This window comes from Eriocheir sinensis, chromosome 18 (assembly GCF_024679095.1).
Source record: "Eriocheir sinensis breed Jianghai 21 chromosome 18, ASM2467909v1, whole genome shotgun sequence".
In the NCBI taxonomy this organism is placed as follows: domain Eukaryota; kingdom Metazoa; phylum Arthropoda; class Malacostraca; order Decapoda; family Varunidae; genus Eriocheir; species Eriocheir sinensis.
The window spans coordinates 13,007,483-13,022,482 of NC_066526.1; the positions used below are offsets into that span (position 1 = coordinate 13,007,483).

Genomic DNA, 15,000 nt, shown 5'->3' on the forward strand with positions numbered 1-15,000 from the left:
TAACGTTTTTACGACAATGAGTAAAATCTTAGTTGCTGGTTGGATTCAAAATATGTCTAACCTATTCTTGAGGGCCGTAACTATTGTACTATCAACGACATCACAGGGTAAAGAATTCCAAACATTAATGACTCGATAGAAGAATAAGTGTTTGGCTTCGTGCGACGAGAATCTTTTACCAATTATCTTGAAATTGTGATTTCTTCTTGTTCTATTTGATCGATCAAGTTTAAAGTACTCTTCCGCATTAATATCACTGGATCCTTTAAACATTTCAAACACCTATTAGATCGCCTCGCATTCTTCGCTTTGCTAGGCTGAATAAATTTACTTTTTTAAGCCTTGTTCATAAGATAAATTTTTCAACCTCTCTCTCTCTCTCTCTCCCAGCGAAAGTTATCACCGTGTTAGGACCTAAAAATAAGTCTCTTAAGTTTGCCGTGTCACGCAACTCGGCAATTTTCACGCCCACGAAGGAAAGGAAAAAATAAAAACTGCAAATACCGAGCCCCTGCTTAGAAGAAACAACAAGAAATAAGAAATAGAGAAAGAATATGTAGGTAATTGTTGGCTTATATTTTTTTTCTTTTTTTTTCTTTTATCTATTTATATTTACTCCTTTGCTAGCTGGTTTCCTTCCTTCCTTTCTTCTTTTTAATTTTTTTTTTCTCTTCCTCTCTCTTCTCTTCTTTCCTTTCCTTATTTTATTATTATTTATTTTGATTTTTCTCTGACTATTCATTCTGCTTTTTCATCTTTTCTTCCTGTTCTTGTTCTTGTTCCTGTTCTTGTTCTTCTTCTTCTTTCTTTCCTCTCTTTTTTTCAAGTTTAAATAATGAGAATATAATAAAAAAATAACGTAAAACAATAAATGAGAATAATATATGTACTTATGGGTGAAGGTCTATATAATTATCTTCTTTTTTTGTGGAGGAGAAAAAGAAGAGGAGGAGGAGGAGGAGAAAGAGTTGAACCAGGATTATAAAGGAAAATCAAGGACCCTCCGCATCGAGTATAAACCGAAATATCACCCAAAAACAACCTAAAAGCGTAAACCAAGAGAATAAACCACGACTATAAACCAAATATTATAAACCCAAAACATAAACCGATAATATAAATGTAAGTATCAATAACCCTTCCAAACAAGTATAAACCAAAGTGTAAACCGAATATTCACCAAACACACGCCAAAGATAACTCATATAAAAACATCATGTAAACCAATGCATAAACCAAGCGTATAAACTCAAAGTATAAACGCCAGACCCTCGCTCCCCCGTACCAAAGAGAACTCAAATATAAACTTCATATAAACAAATGCATAAACCGAGCGTATAAACCCAAAAGTATAGACGCCAGACCCTCCCTCCTCCCCCGCCCTTCCAGATGCCAGAGGATCGAAGGGCCCAAAACAATAGACGACTGACATCAACAATAGACTCCACAAATGCAATCTCGATGGACTTCAATTCTTTTCCGCCCGCTTTTCACTTGTAGAAGACTGATCTCTCTCTCTCTCTCTCTCTCTCTCTCTCTCTCTCTCTCTCTCTCTCTCTCTCTCTCTCTCTCCATGTAATTATTAGTATACAATATTAATATCGGCTAATTGAATATCGAAACGCCTATAAGTCTATCTATCTATCTATCTATCTATCTATCTAAGGTCTGTTTGTCCGCTTGCATAATACATGAAGGAGAAAAATCTTGCATAAAAATCCGTGATTAGATATTGGCAGAAGAGGAGGAGGTAGAGGAGGAGGAGGAGGAAGAGGAGGAGGAGGAGGAAACTGTAAAGACATTGATAAATGTAAAAGGACGCGAAGGAGAAAGAGTAAAAGAAAGAAAGAAAGAAAGAAAGAGAAAGAGAGAAGAGGAAAAGAGATGAATGAAGACAAAGTAATAAAGAAAGAGAGAGCGAGAGACCAAACAAAACACACACACACACACACACTAATAAGGAGAGAGAGAGAGAGAGAGAGAGAGAGAGAGAGAGAGAGAGAGAGAGAGAGAGAGAGAGAGAGAGAGAGAGAGAGAGAGAGAGAGAGAGAGAGAGAGAGAGAGAGAGAGAGAAAACTAGTTATGAAGGTAATTTTACGCCACATTGTCTTAAATTTATTACCAAATCTACGTTGAGGTAAAAAGCAGTTCGATAAAATAAAGAAAAAAAGAAAAGAAAGAAAAAGAAAATGAAGAAAAAAAGGAAAGAAAGGAAGAAGTAAAGAATGGGAGAAAAGAAAATGACGACAAAAAGAAAGAAAGACATGACGAAATAAAGAAAAGAAAGAAAGAAAGAAAAGAAAGAAAGAAAGAGAGAAAATGTTTGTATGTAGTGAGGGAAAAAAATTTATGGAGGAAAAATATGAGAAAACGGAGGGAAAAAAAAGCTATTGTAGTCCTCCACCCACTCTCACTTTTTTTTTTTTCTCTCTCTCTCTCTCTCTCTCTCTCACACACAATCGTCTGTCTCGCTTCATAAAATGGCCAAAAATAGCCCTAGAGAGAGAGAGAGAGAGAGAGAGAGAGAGAATGGGTATTGTGGGGTATCCTGCAATGCGGCTACTCTCTCTCTCTCTCTCTCTCTCTCTCTTGCTTGAGTGCTCTGCTTTAAATCACAACATGAACAAAAACAGAACACGGCCGAAGGATGGAAGGATTGAAGGAACCGTAGGAGTGAAGGAGGGAAGGAAGCGAAGGATTGAAGGAAACTAGGTGTGGAGAAATGAAGGATGTCGCGTGTAGAAAAAAATAAGGAAACCAGGTGTAAAGGATAGAAGGATAGAAGGATAGAAGGATGTCACGTGTAGAAAAAAAAGGAAACCAGGTGTGAAGAAGAGAAGGAAGGAAGGATGGAAGGAACAAAGGAAGACAGAAGGAAAGAAATTAAGGAATGCAGGTGAGAAACGAGTGAAAACCAGGTGATTGAAAAGGGTATAAGAAATGAAGGAAACCAGGTGTGAATGCATGGGGTGAAGAAAGCGAAGGAGAGAAGGAGAGGAGGGGAAGGAGGCAAGGATACGGAGGAGTGAAGGAGTGAAGGAAGAAAGTCAGGTGAAGAAGGAATGAAAAATAGGTGACTGAATGAAGGAGGAGAGAAGGAGGCGAGGGAGAAAAGGAAGCGAAGGAAGGAAGGAGAGGAGGGGAAGGAGGCAAGGATACGGAGGAGTGAAGGAGTGAAGGAAGAAAGTCAGGTGAAGAAGGAATGAAAAATAGGTGACTGAATGAAGGAAGAGAGAAGGAGGCGAGGGGGAAAAGGAAGCGAAGGAGAAAGGGAAGCGAAGGAGAAAGGGAAGCGAAGGAGAAAGGGAAGCGAAGGAGAAAAGGAAGCGTAGGAGAAAGGGAATCGAAGGAGGGAAGGAAGTTAATGAAAAGAAGGATTGAAGGAGGAAATGAAATGAGGAAGTGAAGGAAAGGGAAACCAGGTGTGACTGAATGAAGGAATGAGAGTGTGAAGGAAGGGTCAGGCGAATGAAAGTAGACAGGTGTGAAGGAAAGAAGGAAGCCAGGTGTCGAAGGAAAGAAGGAAGTCAGGTGAAGGAGTGAAGGAAGACAGGTATGAAGGAAAGAAGGAAGCCAGGTGTCGAAGGAAAGAAGGAAGTCAGGTGAAGGAGTGAAGGAAGACAGGTATGAAGGAAAGAAGGAAGCCAGGTGTCGAAGGAAAGAAGGAAGCCAGGTGTCGAAGAAAAGAAGGAAGTCAGGTGAAGGAGTGAAGGAAGACAGGTATGAAGGAAAGAAGGAAGCCAGGTGTCGAAGAAAAGAAGGAAGTCAGGTGAAGGAGTGAAGGAAGACAGGTATGAAGGAATGAAGGAAGTCAGGTTATGAAGGAGGCAAAAGGTGTAAAGGAAGAAAGATGGATGATTATGGAGAGTGTGAGGGCGGGAATGCAAATAGAGGGAAAAAGAGAATAGAAGGAAGGAAGGGAGGGAAAGGTCAAGGAAAGGAAGGAAGGAAGGAAGGCAGGGAAAGAAAGGTCAAGGAAAGGAAGGAAGGAAGGAAGGAAGGGAGAGGTCAAGTAAAGGAAGGAAGGAAGGAAGGGAGAGAAAGGTCAAGGAAAGGAAGAAAGGGATAGAAAGGTCAAGGAAAGGTCAAAGAAAGGAAGGAAGGAAGGAAGGAGGGGAGAGAAAAGGTCAAGGAAAAAAAGGAAGGACAAAAGGAAGGAAAAAGTAAAAAACAAAAAACAAGGCTAAGAAAAAGGGAAAAAAGACAAAGGGGAAAAAAGAGGAAAAGGAAGGAGGGAAAAAAAAGGTTCAGGAGGTTTTTATGAGGAAAGAGGCGAGAGAGAGAGAGAGAGAGAGAGAGAGAGAGAGAGAGAGAGAGAGAGAGAGAGAGAGAGAGAGAGAGAGAGAGAGAGAGAGAGAGAGCACAGAGGAGAGGAAACCCAATTGAGGAGGCGCAGGTAACTAAAGGAGGAGGAGGAGGAGGAGGAGGAGGAGGAGGAGGCGTGAACGAGCTCAGAAGACAATGGAAGCGTGAAAGAGATAAATTAAAGAAAGGATGACAAAGAAGACAACAGTAAAAGGAGGAGGAGGAGAAGGAGGACAGAGTAAATAGAATGAGGAGGAAGAAAGAGAAGAAGTGGATAAAGGAAAGAAGAAGAAGAGAAAGAAAAGGATGGGAAGAGAAGAGTTTACAAAGAAGAAGAAGAAGAAGAAGAAGAAGAAGAAGAAGAAGAAGAAGAAGAAGAAGAAGAAGAAGAAGAAGAAGAAGAAGAAGAAGAAGAAGAAGAAGAAGAAGAAGAAGAAGAAGAAGAAGAAGAAACAGAATAAATAATGAAAGAGAAAAAGCAAAATAAACAATAAATAAGGAAAGGAAAGAAAAGAAGGAAGAGAAGGAAAAGGAAGAAGTAGAAAAATGAAAGAAAAAACAAGCTATCAAAGAAAAGAAGAAGTAGATAAAACAAAAAAGACAACAAATCAAAGAAAACAGAAAAAGGAAGAAAAAATATATAAAGCACCAAAATGAAGATAGGAGATGAAGAAGGAAAATGATATAATATGATAATGAGGATGATGGGGATGAAGAGATAAGAAGAGAAGAAGGGAAGAAGAGAGGAAGAGGATAATTAAGATGAAGAAGAAAAAGAAAAGAAGAAGAAGAAGAAGAAGAAGAAAATGGGAGATAGTGAAAAAGAATGAGAAATGATGAAGTGGAAAATAATTATGAAGAAGAAGAAGAAGAAGAAGAAGAAGAAGAAGAAGAAGAAGAAGAAGAAGAAGAAGAAGAAGAAGAAGAAGAAGATGATGATGACGAAGTAGAAGAAGATGAAGAAGAAGAAGAAGAGGAGGAGGAGGAGGAAAAAGAGAAAGAAGTAAGACAGAGAAGATTGACAGAGATGATGAAAAAGAGGAATAATAAAAATAATAATAAAAACAAAAATGACGAAGAGAACAATGAAGAGAGAGAGAGAGAGAATAATAGACAATAGATAATGATGACAGATAGAAGATAGAGAGACGAAGAAGGGAAGCAATGTAGAAGAGATAATGAAGATAATACGAAATAAATGATAATGACAGATGATGAAGGAAAATTATAATAACAGAGAGAGAGAGAGAGAGAGAGAGAGAGAGAGAGAGAGAGAGAGAGAGAGAGAGAGAGAGGATGGTGAAGAAGAGGAAGAAGTAAGAGGAGGAAGAGGGGGGGAGGGGGGGTACTATACACACACTACAATGACACTATTCTATCACTATTTTCATTATCACTAACACGACAACACTGAATCAAGAGGTTACATCACCGCCTCTTGATTTCCTCTTGGTTCCTCTTGATTTTCCTCTTTCCTCTTAATTTCCTCTTGATTTATATTGTTTACCTTTCCTCTTTCTTGGGTACTCTTGGTTTCTTTTACTTTCCTCTTGATTTTTCATTTTTCCTCTTTATTTTTTATTGGTTTCTATTGCTTTCCTTTCCTCTTTCCTGGGTACTCTTGATTTCTTTTACTTTCCTCTTGGTTCTTCTTAACTCCTCTTGATTTTCACTTTATTTCCTCTTTATTCCTCTTAATTATTCTTGATTTCCTCTTGCTTTCCTCTTCTCTTCCTCTTCACTAATTTCCTTTCTTCCCTTTCGTTAATCTTTCCTCTTCCTCTTTCCTTTCCTCTTACCTCTTATCCTCCTCCTCCTCTTGGGTCAATACGTACACGATCACACACGTACATTAACGCACACGAACACTTACACATGAGCGGGGGTGGGTGGGTGTGCGTCTGTGTGTGTGAGTGCGTAGGTGCGTGCGTATATGTGCGTGTGTGTGTTTGTTAGTCTAGCGGGGAAGACATGTGCGCGATTTGGCGGTCCGCGTGTGACTGAGGAAGGCCGCTCTCTCTCTCTCTCTCTCTCTCTCTCTCTCTCTCTCTCTCTCTCTCTCTCTCTCGGGACAGGTTAGATTCATTCGCTGTCTGTGATTGTGTGTGTGTGTGTGTGTGTGTGTGTGTGTGTGTGTGTGTGTGTTTATCCCTTCCTCCTCCTCCTCCTCCTCCTCCTCCTCCTCCTCCTCCTCTTTACACCTACGTCATATCCCTTCCCCTCTTCCTCCTCCTCTTCCTCCTGCCCTAGCCCACGCATTTTCCTCCTCCTCTTCTTCCTCCTCCTCCTCCTCCTCCTCCTCCTCCTCCTCCTCCTCCTCTTCCTCTTCTTGTGCCCTTTTGAATCGCTTAGCAGGATCGCCTTCTTCGGATTTCTTCTAAAACTATTCTTCTTTGTCCCTCCTCTTTCCTATCATCTTCTCTTCCTCTTCCTCTTCCTCCTCCTCATTAATTCTTCCTACTTCCCTTCCTCTGTCTCTCTCTCCTTCTATATCCTCATACTTTTTCTCCCTCTTCTGCTTTTCTCATTTCTTTTTTTTATCTCTATCTTTCTCTTCTATTTTTTTCATTTATTTCTTTCCTTTTCCATTTTCATCTTGTTTTTCCATTTGTTTCTTTCTTCCTCTCTCGTTTTGTCTTTCTTTTCCCATTCCTTTCTTGTTTTTTTTTCTTCATATTTTCCTTTTTTCATTTTCCTTTCTTTTCTAATTTCTTCCTTTCATTTTTCATCTTTACTTCTCATTTCTTTCTCTCTTTCCCATTTCTTTCCCATTATATTATTTTCTGCCTCTTTATCTTCATACTTTCCTTCCTTTTTTTCTTCCTTCCTTTTTTTCTTTCCTTCCTTCCCTCTTTCCTCTACTTCCTTTTCTTTCATAATTTCTTTCTATCTACCTCCCATTTTTTCTTCCTTCCTTTTCCCTTTCTTTCTTTCTGCTTTCCTTCCGTCATTTCTTTCTTTCTTCCTCTCTCTCTCTCTCTCTCTCTCTCTCTCTCTCTCTCAGCATTTCCCTTTCCCTTTCACTGTAATTGCAGGTAAGTTCCAGTTGCTAGACAGATGATCTCAGGTGTTTTCTTTCCCTTTAAACTTTGAAGACTCGGACTGTTGCTGATGTCACGATTTTCTGCTTCATCTTCCTCTTCCTCTTCCTTTTCTTCTTCTTCTTCTTCATCTTGTTCTAGTTTCTTTTTTTGTCTTTTATATTTTTTTGTTGCTTTCATTATTTTCTGCTTTTTTTCCCTTCGTCTCTTGATTCTTTTCTTTATTTGAATATAATACTATATACATATACATATACTATACATACATACATATGATTTCCTCTTCCTTCATTCTCTTCCTCTTCCTTTTGTTCTTCCTCTTCTTTTTTATCTTGCTTGTATTGTTCCGTTTTTTCTTCTACTTTATTTTTTATTATTATTCTGGTTACGACATTCTGGTTCCTTCTTCCTCTTCCTCCTCTTCTTCGTCTTCTTCTTCTTCTTCTTCTCTTGTCATTTTCTCTTTTTCGTTTTATTCTTTTGATCCTTGTTTTATATTTGCCTATCGTTTTTTTTTTCTCTGTGTCTCCCTTCACCTCCTTTTCGTTCTTCCTGCTTCCTTCTCCTTCTTCCTCTTCCTCTTCCTCCTCTTTTTTTTCTACTGCTTTTATATTTCCCGTTTTCTTCTCCTTTTACTGTAGTTTTTTTTATTATTCTGATTCTTCTTTTCAAACTTCATGTCGCTTTTTTTCCACCTTTACGTTCTTTCTTTCTTCTTCCTCCTCCTCCTCCTCCTTTTCCTCCTTTCTTATTATCAATTCGTTTCTCCTCCAATATATTTTTCTTTTTCCATTATTGTTTCCTCCAACATTCTGTCCCCTTTTTATTCTTCTCTTCTTTCTCCTCCTCCTCCTCCTCCTCCTCCTCCTCCTCGTATTTCTTACACAGTTCAAATCTTCATCTCTTCCTCTTCTCCCCTTTCTACTTGGTACAGAAGAAGGACCGAACTACCACCAGGGTCAGAAAACTACCCCTGAAAAGCCCACCACAACTCCTGCAAAAGCCTTATCAGATTGTGTACTTGAGCGACAGAAAGTTTAATAATATGGCGCTAAAACAACTTCTAAAAGATTATAAAGTCGAGAATTGTCCACCATTACGAAATTGAATACACGGTTGATGGGTTTTGAGCGTAATGCGGCAGAGATTATGAATTACCAAGGTCACCACATAGTAACTAACGACGAAGGTGACTCCCAACGAAGATCAAAACTGTCACTAAAGGACTATTAAGACGAGAAATATCCACCTTTTAGAAACTGATAGACACAGGAAGGAGGAAATTAATATACAAACGAAAGAATAAATAACGAAGGCAAATGAAAAAAAGATATTAGGTGACGAATGAAGAGGGAAATTAGGAGGCAAAAATAAAGTAAGAAATTGATAAAAAAAAACGAAGAAAGACATTGCTAGATACTATTGATGTTTTTTGAGCGTAATTCTTAAGTGGTCATTTACTCTTTGACGCTCTCCGAAGTACGCTGAATCAACAAGCTCCCCGGAAAATCAATCAGTAGCTTCGGCCCTCCTCTGACGGCTGCGTAACCTGAGATCATCGATACCTCACTTATTGATTTCCAGTGTGGGGTGGGGTGGGGAAGGGGGAAAATCAGAGGGTCGCCATTATAGACACGTTACCCCTTAATCTTACGTTTTCTTCCCCTACGTTTTCTTTCCTCCACTATAGACAGGTTGACCCTTGATCTTACGTTTTCCTTTCTTACGTTTTCTTACCTACAGTCGTGGAGAAAACCGAATATTTTTTGTGGATAACCTTAACAGAACGTGACGTGTAGTATATTTTCTTATTTTTGTAACATAGGAGCTAGAGAGACTGTCATGCTATATACAGAAACTTAAAGGTGGTATATATACATACTCTTACCTACAGAATGATTTTTTATGGGTAACCTTAACAGAACGTACCTTGGCATAGCTTTTCATTGGTGCTTTGTGATACCTAAATGCATAATAGACTGACATGTTATATAGAGTAGAGAGGGTACACATTCTTACCTTTAATATGATGGTAAGGAGAATGACTTTATGGAACTGAAAATAGCACATAAGAAAGAAAACTAATACAACATGCAACACAGGTATTAACACACACACACACACACACACACACACACACACACACCAGTACAAGGGTCAGTGCCATCCTTAAGAGAGTGCCACACGTTCACAAAAAGAGTGCAAAGTGTCGTGCTAATAATTGTCAATATAAAATAAGTCTGCAAGAGCCGGTTCACTTTTTTTTTTTTTTTTGTTCTTACGCCCTTGATTTATTTTCATTGGTATAAAAAAAATAGCCCCACTTATCACTACCTATCCTCACTATCCATTAACTTATGTAACCTCTTCTTTAATGTGCCTATCGTATTGGCACTCACCACATGACCGTCAAGCCTGCTCCGTTCATCCACCACCCTTTAGTAAACAAATTCTTGCCGATGTCCTTGTTGAATCTAAATCTATCCAACTTAAACCCATTGCTACGTGTCCTGCCCGGCTCGCTTACCACCAGAACCTAAGTAACATCACCCTTATTAAACCCATTCCTCTATACAAACTTAAACCCATTACTATGTGTCCTATCTTGCCTATGTTCTTGTTGAATCTGAATTTATCTAACTTAAACCCATTGCGACGTGTCCTGCCCGGCTCCCTTACCACCAGAACCTAAGTAACATCGTCCTTATTAAACCCCTTCCTCTATACAAACTTAAACCCATTACTATGTGTCCTATCTTGCCTATGTCCTTGTTGAATATGTATTTATTCAACTTGAACCCACTGACACGTGTCATCCCCGGCTCTCTTTCCACCAGAACCTTATCAAAATCACCCTTACTAAACCCATTCCTCTACATACAAACTTAAACCCATTACTACGTGTCCTATCTTGCCTATGTCCTTGTTGAATCTGAATTTATCCAACTTGAACCCATGGCTACGTGTCCTGCCCGGCTCTTTTTCATCAGAACCTTACCAAATCACCCTTATTAAAGCCCTTCCTCTAAATACAAACTTAAACCCATTACTACGTGTCCTACCTTGCTCATGTCCTTGTTGAATCTGAAATTATCCAACTGGAACCCATTGACACGTGTCCTCCCCGGCTCTCTTACCTCCAGAAACTCATCAATGTCACCGTTATTAAAGCCCTTCATCCATTTATAAACTTCGACCAGGTTTCCTCGCGCCTTTAAAATACTTGAGCTCACATAGGAAATAATTGAGAAAAGTATAGTGGAAAAAAAGTTAGCAAGGATTATAGACTTTTAAAGGTAAGCTTCGGAAAATTGGAAATAGAAGAATATTGGACTATATAAAGATGAGAGAGAGAGAGAGAGAGAGAGAGAGAGAGAGAGAGAGAGAGAGAGAGAGAGAGAGAGAGAGAGAGAGAGAGAGAACAACGAAGGAAGGGAAGGATGAAGAAGACTGGAAAGGAAGATGATAAAGAGAAAAGAAAGAGAGAGGAATAGGAGTAAAAGAAGGAGAAGGAGGAGGAGACGGAGGAAAAAGAGGAGGAGGAGGAGGAAGAGGAGGAGGAGAAGGAAAAAGGAGAGTAGGAGGAGGTAATGAGGAAAATTTCAAGGGGAAAAGAGAGAGAGAGAGAGAGAGAGAGAGAGAGAGAGAGAGAGAGAGAGAGAGAGAGAGAGAGAGAGAGAGAGAGCATATTTCTGGCATGTGTGAGGGAAGAGGCGAAGTATTCCATTGCCTCCTCCTCCTCCTCCGCCTCCTCCTCCTCCTCCTTCCACCCTACTCTCATTCTCCTCTTCCTTCCATGTTATTTCCCTCACTCATTCCTCCTCCTCCTCCTCCTCCTCCTCCTCCTCCTTTCATCCTCTTTCCCCTTTTTCCCTTTCTTCCTTTCTCTTTTATCCTAATTCTCTCCTCCTCTTCCTCCCTCTTCCTTTTCTCCATTTTGTTTGTTTCCCCTCCTCCTCTACCTCTCTTCCTAATCCTAATCCTCTTCCTCTTCCTCCTCCTCTCCTTATCATTCCTCTTAGTCTCCTTTCTTCCCTCTTTCTCCCTCTCATGTTTTTTCCTTCCTTCCTCCTCTTCCTACTCCTCATTCTCTTCTTCTTCCTCTTCCTTACTCCTTTTATTCTTCTTCTCTCCCTTCTTAGCTCTCCTCCGCTAGTTCCCTTTCTACTCTCTTCCTCCTCTTCCTCTTCCTCCTCCTCTTCCTCTTTTCCCGTCAGAACAATGTCTCCTTCCCTTCGTCAGGACTTTGCAAGGCTGACATTAAAGAGGAGGAGGAGGAGGAGGAGGAGGAGGAGGAGGAGGAGGAGGAGGAGGAGGAGGAGGCAAGTAAGTTATTTTGGCAACGTGTAATCAATTGCCAGAGTGGGAAGGGAAGGAAAGAGGAAGAAGAGGAAGAGGAGGAGGAAGAGGAGGAGGAAGAGGAGGAAGAGGAGGAGGAGGAGGAGGAGGAAAGGAGGTCAGTATGGCAAGGACGGAGGGGAGGAAGAAGGGAAGAAGGGCATGGAGGAAAAAAAATGGAGAGGAACCAAAGGAAAGGAGGAAGGAAGGAAGGAAGGAAGGGAGAGAAGGAGGGAGGGAGGGAGGGAGGAAAGTCTAAGGGAGAGAAAAAGATGACACAGTATTGGCAGGAAGGACTGGAGGAGAAAATGGAGGAGAAATAAATACTCTCTCTCTCTCTCTCTCTCTCTCTCTCTCTCTCTCTCTCTCTCTCTCTCTCTCTCTCTCTCTCTCTCACACACACACACACACACACACAGATAATGGGTCCCAAACTTTCCCCTCGCCTCCACGCACTTTAAACTTGCCACTGTTGACTTTTGACTTAATGAGCACCGCAGCCACGAGGAACAACGCACTCTGGGGCACTCACACCCACTCTTCATAGCCTCTCTCGCACTCTTAAGGCCTTCTAGCGCTCTCTAAGACTATCACATTCTAACGCGTTCTGAGGCTCTCACACGCACTCTTCATAGCCTCTCTCGCACTCTTAAGGCTTTCTAGCGCTCTCTAACACTCTCTATCACATTCTAACGCGTTCTGAGGCTCTCACACGCACTCTTCATACCCTCTCACGCACTTTTAAGGCCTTCTAGCGCTCTCTAAGACTGTCACATTCTAACGCGTTTTAAGGCTCTCGCACGCACTCTTCATAGCCTCTAACGCACTCTTAAGGCCTTCTAGCGCTCTCTAAGACTCTTTATCACATTCTAACGCGTTCTAAGGCTCTCGCACGCACTCTTAAGACTTTCTAGCGCTCTCTAAGACTCTCCATCACACTCTTATGTATTCTAAGACTCTCTCACGCACTCTAAGACTCTTCAACGCATTCTAAGGGTATTTAAAGAATTGTATACAGCATTAACCCACTCTATAGGGGTTCAAATGACTCTTCACACACTCTAGATACTCTAAGCACGCTAAGGCTCTCTAACGCACTCTACATGTCCTCTTACGCACTCTACAGAGCAGTAACACACTCTAAATGGCCAATCACATACTCTATACATCATAAACGTACTCAAGAGGGGTAATAAAGCACTCTACACGGCCTCTCCCGCACTCTAAATAGCACAAACGCACTCTTCAGGGCCTCTAACGAACTCTACATGGCCTCTCACGCACACTAGATGGGAAACAACATGGCCTCTTACAAACTCTAGATGGGAAACAACATACTCCATAAGGACCATAACACTCAAACACACTATGAGGAAGAAAAGCACTCTAAGTGGGTTGCAACACACTCTATATATAGGGCGAAACGGACTTTAGCAGACTCCACCACACTACATATAAACACTAATGCACTCTTTTTTTTCCACGTATGGCACCCTCTTGACTCAAACGAATACGCACTCTATCTGTAAAACCCAAAAGCATGCTACACACACACACACACACACACACACACACACACACACACACACACTCACCGCGGGGAGGAGAAGGACAGACGTGAGTGGTCCGAGTGGGTGCTGGACTTGCGCGTCACGGGGACCCTAGAGATGGACCCCTCCTCGTCCTGGCCGCTGGAGGACTCTAAGCCTTCGCTGCGAGGAGAAAAAGGAGAAAAGTATACGTAAGAGATGGTAGTGATAGGTTTGATACTACTACAACAATAAAAATAACAACAATAACAAAAGCTACTACAGGGGAGGCGGAGGGCGTGGCTAACTCGTGAAGGGGGAGGAGCTTATTCGCGAGGGTAGCTTGAATGGAGCATACTACCTCTACTACTACTACTACTACTACTACTACTACTACTACTACTACTACTACTACTACTGCTGCTGCTGCAATAACAACTACTACTATTACTTCTATCGCTACAACCACTACTACTTCTGCTCGTACTACTACAACAAGAACACAATAAGTTAGTTAGTTAGTTAGTTAATTAGTTGATTCGTTAGTTAGTTAATCATCCTTTAAGTATAGAAAGGTGGATAATGTTTGCTTATATTTTACATTTTTGTAGTTTTTAATATATTTACTTTATTTTGTATTATTTATTCATTAATTTATGTTATTTACTTATGGCTTGCTTATGAACCGGCCAATGATATGCACGACTTCAAAATGGGGGAGGAGCTTATTCGCCAGGGTAGCGTGAACATTACATACCACCTCTACTTCTACTTCTACAACTACCACTACTACTACTACTACTACTACTACTACTACTTACCCGTCAGTCTTCTCAGGGTCGGGCAGACAGAATCGACAGAAGATGAGTACAGACAGCACCACAAGGAGTCCGCCCACAAGCCCCGCCAGTAGCACGTAGAGAGTGACCCCGCGGCCCACGCCCTGAGGAAGACATGAGTAAGGGTGAGTAAGGTGAGTAAAAGATGAGAAAGGTGAGTCAAAAGTGAGTTAAAGGTGCATAAGAATGAGCTGAGGTTAAATAAGGGTGAGTAAGGGTAAGATGTGTTAAGGAAGAGTAAGATGAGTAAAGTTGAGTAAAAGGTAAGGATGAGTAAGTGATAAGTAGGGGATGAGTAAGGTAATTCAGAATGAGAAAGGATTAATAAAAGGTGAATATCGTGAGTGATCTGAGTCACTGATGAATTAAAAGTGGGTAAAGATGAGTAGTGATGAGTAAAAGTAGAGTATGAGGCGAGTAGATGAGTAAAAGGTGAATAAAGGATAAGTAAGAGAGGATGGAAGGAAAAGGAGAAAAAAAGAAAGGGAAAATAGGAAGGGTGAGACGAAACGGAGGAAAAGAAGAAAGATGGGGAAAAGGGAAGGGAAGAAAATGGAAGAAAAGGAAGAAAAGAAGGAAGAAAAATGGTTGTATGACAGTGAATGATATACGAACTTCTGTATGCAAGAAAACACACACACACACACACACACACACACACACACACACACACACACACACACACACTCACGTTCATGAAACACTAATAGATGTGTTAGCGTGAGGAAGGAAGGAAGGAAGGGAGGAGTTAAGGAAGGAAGGATGGAAGGAAGGAAGGAAGGGAGGAGTTAAGGAAGGAAGGATGGAAGGAAGGAAGGAAGGGAGGAGTTAAGGAAGGAAGGAAGGAAGGAAGGAACATAAGAATGGAAGGAGTCCGCAAGAGGCCGGTTGGACCCTACAAGGCATCTCCTGTAATCTTAATCCCACCCAACATCTTCTTGAAAGTAT

At 40.9% G+C, this 15,000-nt stretch overlaps 1 protein-coding gene across 5 annotated transcripts in view; it reads right to left on the reverse strand.

The window, feature by feature from the left end:
- Nucleotides 1-15,000, reverse strand: part of LOC127000319 (uncharacterized) — a 135,219-nt gene that overhangs the window by 46,788 nt on the left and 73,431 nt on the right. For 3 of the 5 annotated variants that reach the window (XM_050863901.1, XM_050863902.1, XM_050863900.1), the window contains exon 1: nucleotides 6,179-6,298. Coding sequence is in view for 2 of the 5 variants with exons in the window: in XM_050863903.1 (XP_050719860.1) it covers nucleotides 13,280-13,396; nucleotides 14,035-14,156 (239 nt within the window). In the remaining 3 variants the exon portion in view is untranslated. Of the gene's footprint in view, nucleotides 1-6,178; nucleotides 6,299-13,279; nucleotides 13,397-14,034; nucleotides 14,157-15,000 lie in introns of those variants that run through there. The other 2 variants (XM_050863903.1, XM_050863904.1) reach the window with 1 other exon arrangement.